Here is a 16,869-nt window from a genome sequence, read left to right on the forward strand (position 1 = left end):
AAACTTTCTCAAAGTTCGGTTCGGCGCCGAACCAAACTTTTTCCAAAGTTCGTAACGAAACTGGTTCATAACAGTTCGGTTCGCTCATCCCTAATTGGCGGTACTTAGGGATGGTTTATTAACCAAATGTTAAAAAGATGTTATATAGTTATATATAGTGTTAGGGTGCGTTCACACCTACAGGATCTGCAGCAGATCTGCAGCAGATTTGATGCTGTGTTCAGTTATTTAAATGAAATCTGCTGCAGAAAATCAGCTGCAGATCCTGTAGGTGTGAACGCACCATTATAGAGTTATTTAGTCTTATTTATTCTATATTTATTCTATTTTGGCCTTCGCACCAAAGAGTTTCTGTGTTCTGTTTTATGGGGAAGGTGGGGTCGTGGTCTATCCTTCAGTCATGACAATTCATGAAAACTAATATAAAAGACTTGTTGATCCATAAGATTTAAGATGTAACTAAGGTAACTAAGGTAACTTTAAGACCATATTACATTAAGAAACAGGACGCTCACACCCCTTTCTTCACAAATGTATTTTAGTGGAAAACAGCGGAATGTTTTATGTATTTAAAATGTAGTTTGGATTCTTTTTACATATATATATATATATATATATATATATATTATGGAGATAAAGATTCTGATGGACTGAAGTGTTTTTTTTTTTTGGCAAACACTGATTTTTCAACAACTAAGGTAACCTATATACAATAAAACCAAGATCTCAAGGGATTTCAATGATTGAAATGATAAACAGATAACTCAGTGTCTGTTTATGGTACACTACACATGCAAATTTAGAGTTCACATTTATCCTATTTCCACCTAAACTGGTTCTTTTAACATGTGTAGACAACATATACAGTGCCTTGACTACAGTCTCTATGGTACACTTGACAGAACCACCCTTGATTGCTGCTCCAGGCTGTTGCCTTAACAGGTCAATTACTACACATCAAGGTAGGTTTCTGCTCTATCAGTTGCATCATGGACATTTATTTGTTTTAAAAGAACTTGGCTGGAAGTAAGAAATCTGACACTGGGTGGAGATTCCATTAAGGAATGAGAAGGGCATGATTTCATTTTGTGCCTCAAATAGTCACAAGGTTTAATCTACACAGGTGTATAACGTACATGCCAGAAAACAAAATACTGTCAGGATTAAACAAGCAAAAAGGTAAAGAATACTCAGTTTATTAAACACTCAACCTGAGACACATGATGTGCCTGTATCCATACAGAACCACTGAAACGGATCTATTAAGTACATTTTTATACAATCTGAAACATATGTATACAGTAACTCTAGGACCTGTGTGTACATACACAGAAACTTACCTCTTTAATGAAACATACATTTATGACACTAGGGATGGATGCCAATACAACAGATAGTGAGAATGACCCATTTAGGTATATACACTTAGACCTCCCTATTGGCATAGATATACCATAGGCAAAGGCATATATAAGCGATCTTTGCATACTTGAAAGTACAGTATCTCAAGAGATGCCTCAATAAATACAAAGAGAAAATAAAATAAATAACAATTCAAATGTAATAAATAAATATGTACATACAAAGCAGAAAAAGATGACATGTACACAACACACAGATATACAATAGCCAAGTGGCATATGGATAGACAATCAGACATGGTTAACAAATGTATACATGTTTGGAATCTGGAGAGTGGGCCCTTGCATGGCTTCACAAATAAGTAATCAAAGTCTTCTTTCTCTCTGCCCCATTGATTGGATAAGGTAAAAAAAATAGCTTTTCCTTTTTGTTTAAGGACCTTTTTATTTTCTAATGAATAAAAACAGTAAAGTTTATTGCTATGTTCACACAGTGTACTTTTTATGAAAAGAATGACCTTTATTTATACTTAGTGGGAATGTAGCCTTAAATGGATTTATTCCACTTGTCAAATAGACCTTTGCACCCTTTGAGAAGATCGCAGTCTTTTGGACACCTTGGTCTGTTATGTCCTTTTATGTACTTTTCACAATATAAATTATAGCAATCCTTTCAGTTTTAAAAAAACTGGGGAGTTAACTGTTTGTTTTTTTCATTAGTTTAGCTGCACTTAACCCCTGTCTGACCGCAGCAGGCATGTATGAACACAGCCTCAAGCCTCCAAACCAATCCTTATCAAATACAGAGAAAGGCTTTAATATGATTGTTTGGATAAACCCATTGTAAAACCAATTTGCTGCTGAACTTGTATACTAATCAAAGACTTCCACCATAGACTGGACTTCTGCAGTGAGATTAGGTGGCAAATTAGATGGCTTAAAGTGCTAAGTATTTATTATTGTGCCTCAGTGCTGAATATTGCACTCTGTACCCTTGCTTTGGTCCACAAAATCACTAAAGTAGAAAAGATAAAACTGGTCCAAGTGCATGGCAGGTGGATTGTATACAGACTGACTGTCTACACATTCAGCCAAAATATCCAGCTCTCCCTTACACTAGTAACTAGTTACTGTTTTTCACAAGGTATCTTTTTGGTTTGGTGTACCCTTATTGAAGCTGTTGTAGTTGTAAAGGTAAATGAACATGAACAATGTACAGGAAAGCCCACAAGCTGCCACCAACCTTCCATCTAATCATAACAGCATGGGAGTTATGAGGTTTCCCTTATGGACAGAAAGGGCCCCATTTATTATGTTGTAATAATGGGCTAACCTGCTTCCCTAAAAATTATAGGTATATTAATAGGTATAAGCAGTGTCCAAATCAGAATTCTGTTCCTTTGTACTGTTCCAGACCACTGTGCTTCAGAGGGGTTTCTCAGGTTCCCACCAAATGTACAAAATAGGGTGCAAATAGGAGTTATATTGACACAATAATGCCACGGTAACCCTGGCCATTGGGACATAATGAACCCAGATATGTCTGATAATAGCCTTGATGAAATCGGGATGCATGTAAGGTATATTTAGTAAAAAATTTTTGCATGCTTCATTATATTAAATATTTATAAAATAGCTTTTAAAAACATATATGTGTACAACCAAGACTAAAAAGTAAACTGTCAAATTAACAGCAGTATTCAATCAGTATTAACCAGAAGCCTGATGTTGATTGAAGACCAATCTTTCTACAAAATTAACTGTAAGTTTTTCAAGCTGATATGCTGGATACATAAGGACCATATATGACATATGTTGCTTACACTATATCTAGCAGATCAGTTTGAATGCATGGACTCCTGCTTATTGGCTTATTGGAGGATTCTCACACTCTGGTGTTATATGCAATAAGTTTTGTATGTGGTTGGAAATTATGTTATTATCATTATTTTCAGAGAAGAACTTCATTCCAAGCAGAAAAGGTGACCCTGATCAATGTCTACTATCAAAATCAGTCAATATCACATAGCAGCAACAACCATAAAGTTACTGTACAGATAATTAACAGTTTGGGTAGAAATATGCTCAACATATGTAAAATTTAATTGACTATAAAATAAATAAGTGAATTATGTTTACATATTGTCAAAGGGAACCTGTCACCCTGGGAGAGTAGGCTAAACAACCCCCCCCCGCCCATATTGCTCCAGTCATTTCCTTTGCGCATCAGACTCAGCCTATTTGCATAATGAGCAGTGAAGGCGATTTCCCAGCATAGGGAGCGACAGGAGGGGGTACGTATTGGGGATCTATCCAGGGGTGAAATGGTTCAGCTCCTCTTCTCCTTTTGCCTATATTTGTGTTAAAATTCTTCCCAAAAATCATATTTTTGGGTTATTCCAAGATTAAGTTTATCAATAATTCACAGGATGGGTGACAAATATCTAATCAGTTGGGGTACAACCACTGTTATCCTTAATTATCAAAAGAGCAGGGATTGAGTATACAGCCTTCTGCTCCATTCAAACTTTATGGGACTGTTGATGATGGCAGAGTACAACTCTCGACTATCTTCTGCAATTCCATAATTTAAATGGTGTTGGGGTGCACATCCTTTCTTGTCATTGTTGGAGGTTCCAGTGGTGAGACCTTCACTGTTTAGACATTTATCACCTATATAGGTCATTATCTTGGGATAACCCCTTTAAAGTAACCTGTCAGCAATTTTGAGCGCTCAAAAATGCTGACAGCCCTATACAGAGGACAGCACCCTTAAACCATAATGCTCAATGTGTAATCAATCTGTATAATGCAAAACAGGACAGATCTTACAAAGAGAATAGAAAATGCCCCTCTTAACTCAGTAATCTGTAATAGGGCAACAAAAAATGGGTTCTCTAAATTGCACAACCCATTTAAGAAGGTACTATGAAAGAGGAGGAGCAATGTAACGATATGTAAAACCTGGCCAAATCCATTTTTAAAACATCAACTTTCTATTTTAAAGTTTGTTCAAATGTTATATGCCATAGCAACCTGTATAACCATTGCTTTTGCTGTCAGTGCTACAGTTTTTTTTACATGCATGCTATATTTGCCATTAGGCACTCGTGGTCCTGTGCCTAGGGCCGCAGTGTTGAGGAAAGCAGCACTTCAGTGAGTTTCTCCTATTGGTTGAATCCACACGGGTCAGAACTTACAGTACGCACTGATTGGCAACATGAGAAGCCATTGGCTCTTTGGGCTTTCAATCACTTTTGTGACCACAGGCAGTGTTATGCCTTCAGTCACAACAGGCCGCTCTTTACCTCTCTGCTCCGGCACTCTCTTACTGATGTCACTGTGTGACAGTGACGCACAGGGGGCTTTTACCAAATGGAGGAAACACGGTGGGGAGGACCTAATACTATTTGGGGGCTGCAGAGAAGGGTCTCAAACTAGATATAGGGGGCACAGAGAGGACTGATATTGTATAGGGGGACTGCACAGAAGAGCCTCATACAATATAGAGACTGCACAATATAAGGTCTCAGTGCCTTGGGAATCAATGTATTATGAAGAGTGTTGTTGATAGGTAATCAATAGAAGGTACATCATTTTGGTTTGTTTTAACAACCTTGTAAAGAAAGAATTACTTATGTATTCATAGGCCATATTTCTGCTCACTCATAACAAACAGCAACAGGTTTTTAAAAGACCACGGTGACATTGGGTCATAGCTCTTCTTATAAAACATCACAAAAATATTTTAAAAAATAAAAGGGGGAATCCAAGTCTTAAGCACAAAACTATTAAAAATAGAGTGGTTGATAAAGCTCTTTAACCATCAATTAACTAGAAATGTGCACAGGTTAATGACTTCACCTTCTGTCTTTTTGCATCTTTGTTTCTCTTAGTTGGGAAAGAGCTAAAGCTATAGCCATTCTGGTAAACATCTTTCCTCTCTGCCTATTTTCTTCATTTTTAGTTGTTTAATCCTTGTATGGTCATGACAGGAACGCTAAATGCCCAAGGACCATATTTCTGAACTTATCAGAGAGTGCATTTTTTACACTTTCCTCTTGTCACTGAATAAACCGTAAGCTCATACTATACTTATGTTTTATCATCCCAATATCTTCAAAAGCCACGAGATTCCATTCGGAACGACACAACTGCTGGTACTTTCCTTTTCAATCGATTAAAGTCCTTTGCTGACCTCCAAAGCCAAATCTGCAGCTCCTTTAGTAGCCAGAAGTCCTCCATCTTGCGTAAAAAGTCATTACCTTTTCCAAATCCTAATCCTGGTGGAGGAGAAGAAGTTGCCAGTTCAGGGGGAGGGTTGTAGCCCAGTGAAGACATTACTCCAGCAATACTGACAACAAGGCCTTGTAAGCTGGTACAGAAGCGACCCAAGCTTCTTCGTAGCTCAGTTCTCGCCACTTCACTATCGATGGAACGTAAGTAGCAAAGGAGAACACTGTATGCCCGGTGGTTTTCTGCCAATCGCAGACTGTCATTCAGGTTCCGCCACATGTGAAGGTCCACTGAGGCACTAGGAATAGTTTCTGGCCCTATAGCACGTGGAGGGTTGAAGTCAGGATCGTTGAAAGGTGGGCCAAGGTAGTTTAGCTGAAGGAAAAAGAAAATGCAACATGAAATGTAGAAGACGGAAACAACCAGCTGAATTATAAAGCTTTGTTTCTATACAGGTGAAAAATCCACATTCATGAGTTTGTAAATAATTACTGAAACACTTCCATGATGAGATTAATGTTAGGAAATGCTGTTAGGCAGAATTAATGAAAGTTGGTGAGTCCCTTTAAAGGATTTGTATCAAAAAGATAACTTCTTTTAAAAGCAAATCTTGTTTCTTTAGCTCAGTATCTGTTATTGCAAACAACAAAGATTGTAAATAGACCTGCTTGTGGAACAGACCTGCTTGCTGAATTGCCCTTTTTCGGGCAATAGCAGCTAGAAAACTGTGTTTAGCTCACTGCTGTTCACAATACTTTCCTGAGTGGCCAAATATTCCAAGTGTTGCCAACAGTGGCGGATTAAATGTACCCTGGGCCCCGGGCTGTCCACCCAACCTGGGCACCCCCCCCCCCCCCATAAACAACTTGCCACCTGGTTTTCTGTTGTTGCCCTTAACATATGGCCATCTGGCCCCCCTATGCAGCCTACCCCAATAATCATTGTCCGGTCCCACTGCTAGGCAGTCTCCCCTCCCCCCAGCCCCCAATGGTCCATGTTCTGGTCCTAGCACCCCCAGTGCCAACACACACTGCTTACATGTTAGCAGGGCCGGACTGGGACTGAAAATCAGCCCTGGCATTCCAGAGCACACAGGTCCACTCGCCGCGCGGTGATAAGTTATGAGAGGATGTTGTGAGCGCAGCATGGCTACATGTTGTATTATCACGGCCATGACTGGAATTACAGATAATAACACAGTAAATGGGGTCAGAAGCTTCTGTCTCTGTACTGTGTAGCGGTGCTGCAGTTACAGGTCGTCACCCCTACACAGTGTACAGAGACAGACTGCTTCCGGCCCCAGTCACAGTGCTGAGTGTAACACCACCACATACTGACTAATATCACCTCATACTGACTAATACCACCGCATACTGACTAATGTGACTGCATACTGACTAATACCACTGCATACTGACTAATACCACCACATACTGACTAATACCACCACATACTGACTAATGTCACTACATACTGACTAATTCCACCACCTACTGACTAATACCACCACATACTGACTAATGTCACTGCATACTGACTAATACCACTGCATACTGACTAATATCACCACATACTGACTAATACCACCACATACTGACTAATGTCACTGCAGGCTGACTAATGTCACCGCATACTGACTAATACCACTGCATACTGGCTAATGTCACCGCATACTGACTAATACCACCACATACGGACTAATACCACCATCACGTACTGACTAACACCACCACCACCACATACTAACTAACACCACCGCATACTGACTAACACCACTGCATACTGACTTACACCACTGCATACTGACTAATACCACCACATACTGACTAATGTCACCGCATACTGACTAATACCACCACATACTGACTAATGTCACTGCATGCTGACTAATGTCACCGCATACTGACTAATACCACTGCATACTGGCTAATGTCACCGCATACTGACTAATACCACCACATACTGACTAATACCACCACATACTGACTAACACCACCATCACGTACTGACTAACACCACCACCACCACATACTGACTAATACCACCGCATACTGACTAATGTCACCACTAATAGTGACTAATACTGCCGCTGCTACTGAATAACATCCATTGTACACAGATCACTATCACCTCATACAGTCATATAGAGGTACCCAGCTCTACACAGGTTCTGTACACCATATACAGTACATTACAGTGCTGTTATATCAGGTGACTCACAGGGGATGTCTTCTCTGATCGGAGTTCTTCCCGTTTCATCTTCGTCTTCATCTGCTCTGGACCATCATGAGAACTTCTCCGAGCCACGAATCCACAGAATCTGCCAGACAGACATATTAGGCTCCTCACTCTGACACCATCCTCATCTCTCTACATCTGTATTGGCCCCTTTACACCCTCGTTTAGAAGGTAGGCTGACTCTATGTGATCCCCCTTATAGTATATGCTTTCCTCTATGGAGCCCCCTTATAGATGTCCCCCTCTCTCCCTATGTTGTCCCCCCCTTATAGATGGCCCCTTCTCTCCCCCCCTATAGATGACCCCTTCTCTTCCCCCCCTCCCTTATAGATGGCCCCTCCCCCCCCCTTATAGATGGCCCCCTCTCCGCCCCCCTTATAGATGGTCCTCTCTCTTATCCCCCCTCCCTTATAGATGGCCCCCTTTCTCTTATCCCCCCCCTATGGATGGCCCCTTCTCTCTTCTCCCTCCTATAGATGGCCCCTTCTCTCTTCTCCTCCCCTTATAGATGGCCCCTTCTATTCTCCTCCCTATAGATGGCCCCTTCTCTCTTCTCCCCCCCTTATAGATGGCCCCCTCTCTCTTATCCCCCCTCCCTTATAGATGGCCCCTTCTCTCTCACCCCCTTATAGATGGCCCCTCTCTCTTGTCCCCCCCTTATAGATGGCCCCTCTCTCTTATCCCTCTCCCTTATAGATGGCCCCCTCTCTCTTCTCCCCCCCTTATAGATGGCCCCCTCTCTCTTCTCCCCCCCTCCCTTATAGATGCCCCCCTCTCTCTTATCCCCCTCCCTTATAGATGGCCCCCTCTCTCTTATCCCCCTCCCTTATAGATGGCCCCCTCTCTCTCTTATCCCCCCTCCCTTTTAGATGGCCCCCTCTCTCTTATCCCCCCTCCCTTATAGATGCGCCCCTTCTCTCTTCTCCCCCCTCCCTTATAGATGCCCCCTCTCTCTTATCCCCCTCCCTTATCGATGGCCCCCTCTCTCCCCCCTTTATAGATGGTCCACTCTCTCTTACCCCCCCTCCCTTATAGATGCACCCTTCTCTCTTCTCCCCCCTCCCTTATAGATGCCCCCTCTCTCTTATCCCCCTCCCTTATAGATGTCCCCCACTCTCCCCTCCCCTTTATAGATGGTCCCCTCTCTCTTATCCCCCCTCCCTTATAGATGGTCCCCTCTCCCTTATAGATAGTCCCTCTCTCCCCCCCCCCCCCCCTTATAGATGGTCCCCTCTCTCCCCCCCCTTATAGATGGTACCCTCTCTCTTATCCTCCCCCCGTGCAAGGCAGATTAAAAAAAAAAAAAAACCTCACCTAACAACCCGCTCTCCTGACGATCGTCTCTTTTTCTCCAGCCTCCGTCTGTCCCCGTCTCATGTGCGGCTGCAGGGGGTGTCACGTCCTATCCCCGGCAGCGCGCGCATCATAGAGCTCCCTGTACGCCGGGGATGGGACTTACGGCACAGGGACGCTCTGTACCGGAAGTCACGGCCACAGGGAGCTCTATAATGCGCGCGCTGCCGGGCATAGGACGCGACACCCCCGGCAGCCGCACATCAGACGGGGGTGACGAGCGTTGTGGGCCGGGACTCCAGGGACAGAGCGCCAATGCAGAACATCACTCAGGGGCCCACTGGGCCACCAAAAGTGATGTGCTGCTGCTCTGTATTGTGGACGGTGCGGCATGGCCCCCCCCCCGGAGCCTCGGGCCCCGGGTGGCCGCCCAAACTGCCCACATTATAATCCGCCACTGGTTGCCAAAGTTAGGCACTGGGTACTGTGTTTAATAATCCAAGTGTTGGCTAATAAAAAAAAGATTGTTGCCTGGCGTTAGGCAATTGGTTCTGTGGCTAATAATCCAAGTGTTGAGATAGTACACGATCATCAACAAGCATCTCCACGCTGTCCAAGGGAAGCGTTCAGCTTTCCATCCCCCAAACACTGAGGATCATGCGGAGGTACCCCCCTTCACACCCATCAGTCCTGGTTATAATGGGAGCATTTAAAAATTGCTAGTCTTTGAACTGCTCCCATTCTGGCTAGTGAAGACGGAAACTGATTGTGGCAGCTGCCCCTTCAGTAGTAATACTAATTATTAGTGCTCATACAGGACAAACATATTTAACAGCACTTTAGCATTCTATGTGATTCCCAGCCGCTACTACTTTTCTAGGTGGACCATCCCTGCACCAAGAGGTTGTGGAGCAAATAAGGTGTCTGCTGTACCATGCCATCATTGGAAAGGTCCCCATAACCACTGATACCTCTAGCAGTAAGTGAGGCCAGGGACATTACATCTCCCTAACTGACTACTAGCTTAAAGGGGTAGTGCGGCGGTAAACAATTATTCACAGAATAACACACATTACAAAGTTATACAACTTTGTAATGTATGTTATGTCTGTGAATGGCCCCCTTCCCCGTGTCCCACCACCCCCACCCGTGTACCCGGAAATGTGGTGCGCTATACATACCTGTCACGTGCCGACTCGTCTCCGATCTTCAGTCAGCGGTGTCGTCTTCGGTCGAATCCCACAGTCCGTCCTGAGTGCCGGCCGCCCTCTGCCGCGTCATCGGCTGCTCAGCCGCGATTGGCTGAGCATAACTGTGCTCAGCCAATCGCGGCTGAGCATCTGATGACGCTGAAGAGGGCGGCCGGCACTCAGGACGGACAGACGGAGGGAGGGATTCAGCCCGGCCGTCCGAAGATTACATCACTGACTGAAGATCGGAGATGAGTAGGGACGTGACAGGTATGTATAGCGCACCACACTTCCGGGTACACGGGTGGGGGTGGTGGGACACGGGGAAGGGGGCCATTCACAGACATAACATACATTACAAAGTTGTATAACTTTGTAATGTGTGTTATTCTGTGAATAATTGTTTACCGCCGCACTACCCCTTTAAGGTAGTGACAACTACATTTTTGTGTATGTCCTACCCTCACCCACGATTGCTGGATATCAGTCATTGCTTCCCGTTATTAATATTTATTTTTAAAGTGACTCCAGAGCGCTATACAAGGGTACAGGGTTAAAGAAGAACATCTTGCTTTCTACTTCGCCACCTCCTCATCCGACCAGTTAAACCACCTACTTCACCACAGCCAGTGGGAAACAACAGTAAGCCGTTCTCAAACTCATCTGTCTGGGGGACAAATCATACACCTCAGCAGAGCTGCAGAATGGTATCAAACAGCAGACAGACGAGTGATTGCTGTAGCTGAACCTCAATCCCAGCAAGGTGGAAATCTTGTAGCAGCTCTTGGCTGAGCCAGATTGACACACATCCCTTGCCTGGCGCATTTGACAAACCTGGTGGTGAAGAACTTCCTGAGATACTACCCTGACATAAGACTCAGCTGATGCATAAAGTGCCAGTTGTGTGCATTTTAGACTTTATCACCCTGCTGCTTACAGCATAACTTTGGCTTTCCCACCCACCTCTCATATGTGACATAACCACAAGGTCCAATGCCATGTTACATATGCTGCAGAGAGTGTAGGAGCAAGAGGTAGTGGAGTTTCATCTGCAGAATGCACAGAGCGGAAATCATTTCACCACTTCATGAGTAACTGGAGTGTGGCAGGGGGATGCAGAGGACCCATAGAAAGCAGCGCCCACAGTGGAAAGCTTGTCCTTGCCTCTGAGCAAGAACTGGGTGACATGAGAAACGATACCTGTGCAATGACCTGTGAATGGCCCACATTCTGATCAGTGCTGATTAATGGGTGGCCCTTCTGCTGATCCCCGCTACAAGGACAACATTCTGTCCTTATTTCCATCAGTGGGGCATATTTGGAAGAGCAGTTAATAAAAACACACGCTGGAGGACCCACTACTGGCACACTTCCCATCTGACAGCGAGGGCTCAGTGGAAGCACAAGGCACGGGAGATTAAGTCAAAAATGGAGCTGGGGCGCAGACACCACCTTGGAAGGGAGGGCTAGCATGGTCGCAATGTGGGACACCTTCTTGAGTATGTGGTATCCCACCTCCTGACCTCCTCATAGAAGCTGATCGGATTAGTCTGGCAGAACCTATCCCTCATAAATTTATGCTGGTGTTGTGTTATGAGATTATTTTCATTAAGATACTCCAATATAACATTTCTTAGAAAACCCTTAAACCCTAGGTGACCCACACACACACACACCTCTACCTTGGATATTCTGCCATTTGACACCTGTCAGAGGCCCCCTGGCTGTCAAAGACCATGTCCTGCTACAGAAATGCCATTCTTAAACTAACATCCTCCTTATTCTCGAACTTGGCAAACTTGATGTGGTGTGCCAGATCAGGAATAGCCTCCCTGGCACTCTTACCTCTACTCCGTCTTCGAACTGTCACACAACTGTCACTGTCACACAACTAGTTGCCCCTGCACCTCCATGCTATGACCCTCTTCCCATCTGCCCCCCGCAAGTCTCAACGAATGTTATTGTTTGTATGAACACCATACCCCAACACTGACTTTCACAGCAAAGTCCTTGATTGGGACCATGTACACATGGATTCAGGCACAGACCTGGACCTTACAGTTGATGTCCACTCATCACTAGTTGCATTCTATGTTCACCTTTAATTTTTAACTGCACTTGAAAATAAACAGAACATGAACCCTAGTTGCTACAGAAAAATATCACTCTTTCTCCATTACCGTTGTGACACAAAATCTATGTAAACACTACATACCGTTTTCAAACAGAATAGTAGATCATAGACACTTTACAATTACTTTGAAATATATATACTATATATATTTGCTTTAGCGTTAAAACTACTGTCTGGTGGAGAAAATAAGGGGCATTTACATCATGCCTTGTCTGTACAGAGTTAATATACAGAGTAGGCTTTAACAGACTAAACATAAGTCTACTTGTAATATGGCTGATGAGTGCATATGTAACCAGCACCAGTGCTAGATACCTAAAACTCTCATGGGATAAGCCTCTAGTATAAGAAAACTTTAACTTTATGTTCACATGCGCTGAAAAATCCACATCAAAATCAGAGGATTTTGGTGCTGCTTTTGATGTGGTTTTTCATTGTGGTTTGTATTTAACTTAGTACATTCACTTTAAAAACTTTTGACATGTCATAGAGACATCAAAAGTTTTGATCAGTCAAACCTCGTCAATCACTAGGCAGAGTTGGAAAAAGGGTCCCCTAAACAAGGTGTCCCCTGGCACTGATCCACCAAGTTCCACTGCTGTCCGTGGCTGAAATAGAATAATTTACTGGCTGATTGACGTTTTTTTTTTTTATTTTAAATGTCATTTTCCGTTTTTTTAAACTATAACAACTGTTGAAAAAAATCACTACTCTGTAATAGTCCCACTATTGTTGCTACTTTAGTTTGCTTTAATGTGATTGGTTTGTTTGTATTTGATTCACAAAAACAAATTTTCAGCTGCTTTGATCATCTCTACATATTGCTCTTAACAGCTATAGGTTAGTTGTGCCTGAAGTTGCACTATAGTGTTACTAGTTACTACTTATGTGCTATCAGTATTGTTATTTGTGTGCAAAAAAGGAGCCCGTGGAGCCTCATTGAAGAGTCTCAAAACACAGGACTAGCCAGATATTCCTCCTAGAGGAAGGATATCTGGCTAGTCCTGTGTTTTGAGACTCTTCAATGAGGCTTCACGGGCTCCTTTTTTGCATATTCATGTTTCCCAGGGGGCAATGCACCTAGGACTTCACTGCATTGAGCGCTTTCACTAGCAGCCGGCAGTGTTGTTGTTTGGCTGGTCTCCCTGAGTTCAGCAATCTGTTTCTCTTATTGTTATTTGTGTGGCAGACAGGTATTTACTCTGCCTACCAAAAGGTTATGACAGCACTAAATGATTGTTATTGTAGTTTAGTTCTTAAGCCTTGTCCCATTCACCTGAACTGGACCATGCTGCAATTACACTGCACATTCTCTCCCAAGTGTATAGCATGAAGGACTATGACTAATTTCTAGGGTCTGTGTTTTACTCAGTGTCAAATATGATACAGTTTCAGAGACAGTAGCAGCATGTCTTGTGTCCCTTATGCATACTGTCAGGGCAAGAAGGTACAAACACAATCAGACAGTGGGCCCTAGGTTTGAATCCCTGCCTACTTGCCTCAGTCGGCCCTAGGCGGCCAGTAACAACAACAAAGACGTTTGTACACTAAGTACGTGGCACACTAAACAAGACAGACAGACAAAATAGAGAGTAGTGAACAGGCCAAGTCAAACCACACAGGCAACGCAGTACAGAATCAGCAATACAATAGGATAGTCACAGGTCAGGTGGGAGGTCAGATCACGAGTCGAGCAGTCGGAGGGAATAAGGACGGGGTACGCAGGAATAGACACGGTCACTCAGCCTGAGCAAAGAAGCCGCTCAGCTGTGTTGCCGGCTGTCCGCCTGTCACGTGAGTCCGCGGCGTCCCTGGTTGTCAGGCGCACTCCCGTCCCGGCCACCGGAGCCTAGTCGGAGGAGGACCCTGGTAAGATAAGTTCCTGACACATACATGACTAGAAAATGATGTGTGTCATTCTGTCTACCTAAGATTGTGTTGGCTTGTTTATTTGCATGTTATAAACTGTATGTATCTGACAATGTACAATATATATCCGTCACACACACACTAATTCTTCAATCAGACCATGGGGAAGTCATGGCGTGTTCTTAGAAGTGTAGAGAAAGATGCAGAGAGGGAAAAGAAACTGAATAGGAGAGCAGGAGGGGAGTGACCTTGAAAAGATAATTATTTGTGAATGTCTGTGTATATACAGAAGTGAGTGTTTATGTCAACATACCCATAGATACATGGATCCAATGACACCTTGTGTCTACCCTGTGTATACATAATGGCTGATTGTTGCCCTAGGGGAGTGTGTAGTTGTGTAAGGGTATCTGTGTGTACATACAAAAGTACAGGGAGATCTATCCAGTAAGCTTTCGTGTTTATGAATTGACATTCCTGAAACAAACACCGGGGTCAGTCTCATCACACAGACCACACTGGTTCGCCATGAGTACAAATAAGAGTCTCATTTGTATTTTTAAGTACAAAATCAAGGCTCTATTTTGCTCCAGGCAAAAAATCAAGGCTCTATTTTGCTCCAGGCATACTTTATGGACCCCAAAGTTTACTTTCCATTCTGAGACTAACATTTAAGCACTTCTATGAAATAAAAAAAAACCAGACAACAGGTCTCAAAATGGGCCCATGATCTAAAAACCAAACTATATTTTTTACACTGCTTACTTGGTGTCTTTTAAGGTGTTAATTATTAATCAGGGGTTCAATAAATCACTGTAGATTTCAGGAGGGAGAATCATGACAAAGGAAGACCGTGTTGCCTTTCTCTAGCAGATCCCTTTGGTGTGGGTAGGATGTATTTGGTGAGTTTTTACCCACTTGGGCCCCTGCAGTGTAGTTGTTAAGAGCGAGCTGAGCTTAAAGGGGTACTCTAGCCCGGGGGTATTTTTTTTGCTCTTGCTGGGGAGGGGGTGGTTATGGACAGCAGAGGTCACTTACCTCCCTGGTTCCAGCGACGGGTCCCGGATTACGCCGCCCAGTACACCCGTCCTGCGGCCGCATCCTGGTGTGAGCTGCCGCACGAGACATGGCAGATCAGCCATTCAGCGGCCGTAGCAGAGTCCCACCTGAATGGCTGAGCTGCCTTTATGAAAATTCCTGTCTAAAGGTCACCTTATAATTTTGTCGGCCATACCAGCCGCCAGTGTATATTCGTCCATCAGTTATTGAAGTCATTATTATGAAGGACTTCAACTACCCTGATATAAACTGGGAAACAGAAACCACTGGTTCCAGTAAAGAAAATCGATTTTTTTCTATTGCTAAAGATAATTATTAGTGATGAGCGAGTACTTGATGGTACTCGGACGAGCATCTCGCGATACTCGAAAAAATCTCATCATCCGTTTCCTGTAAGTTTGGGTGCTGTTTCTCAGCCAATAAACATGCAGAAGACTCTTTGGTACATCCTGCGATCACGTGGGACCCATACATGTCGATAGCAGCGATTGGTTGGCCAGATCAGATGACCCTGCCATATAAAACGCTCAGCCGGCATTACTCACTTCAGACGCATGCTGTGAGAGATTAGAGACAGAGCTGCTGCTTCTCAGGGAGAGTGTAGGATTTAGCGTTCCAGTAGACAGGAAATACTATCAATACAAACAAACAGCCCTTTTCAGGGCTTCAAATCGTTTTTTAATAGTATTACTACAGACTGCTGGCTGGGACTTGCAGTGCTGCTACACGATTTAACCAGCACACTGTGGTGGTCGGCTGCTGGCAGAAAGGGGACTTTAGGTGTTGCATACAGACCCCTAAGAAGTGCTCAGTGTACTCTTTTTTGATTTTGGGGCTGGTGATCCTGCTGTACTACATTGGATTGCTGGGATTTGTAGTACACCTGCATAGAACTTCACTGCTCATTGGAAGGGGGTGTCACAGCGTGTGTCTAGGTCCAGCCACTACCACATTGTACCGTACAGGCCCCCCTAAACTAGTGGGTACTACACTGTATTGCTGGGATTTGTAGTACACCTGCATAAAACTTCACTGCTCATTGTAAGGGGTATCACAGCGTGTGTCTAGGTCCAGCCACTACCACATTGTACCGTACAGCCCCCACTAAACTATTGGGTACGACACTGTATTGCTGGGATTTGTAGTACACCTGCATAAAACTTCACTGGGGTATCACAGAGTGTGTATCTAGGTCCAGCCCTTACCACATTGTACCGTACAGCCCCCTTTAAACTAGTGGGTACTACACTGTATTGCTGGGATTTGTAGTACACCTGCATAGAACTTCACTGCTCATTGTAAAGGGGTATCACAGAGTGTGTATCTAGGTCCAGTCACTACCACATTGTACCGTACAGCCCCCCTTAAACTAGTGGGTACTACACTGTATTGCTGGGATTTGTAGTACACCTGCATAAAACTTCGACAGAATGTTAACCCAACTGCTACAGTCAAATTGAAAATCAAAAGGGTGCTGGGGGTAGAATGC

The 16,869-nt window shown here is 43.7% G+C and overlaps 1 protein-coding gene across 1 annotated transcript in view; it reads right to left on the reverse strand.

Moving 5' to 3' along the window:
- Positions 1-1,180: 1,180 nt before the first annotated feature.
- Positions 1,181-16,869, reverse strand: part of CLCF1 (cardiotrophin like cytokine factor 1) — a 52,303-nt gene continuing 36,614 nt past the window's right edge. Inside the window, exon 3 of the mRNA XM_069980780.1 lies at positions 1,181-5,972. Within this exon, the coding sequence (XP_069836881.1) occupies positions 5,481-5,972 (492 nt within the window). The 3' untranslated portion in view covers positions 1,181-5,480. The remainder of the gene's footprint in view (positions 5,973-16,869) is intronic.

This window comes from Dendropsophus ebraccatus, chromosome 8 (genome assembly GCF_027789765.1).
Source record: "Dendropsophus ebraccatus isolate aDenEbr1 chromosome 8, aDenEbr1.pat, whole genome shotgun sequence".
In the NCBI taxonomy this organism is placed as follows: domain Eukaryota; kingdom Metazoa; phylum Chordata; class Amphibia; order Anura; family Hylidae; genus Dendropsophus; species Dendropsophus ebraccatus.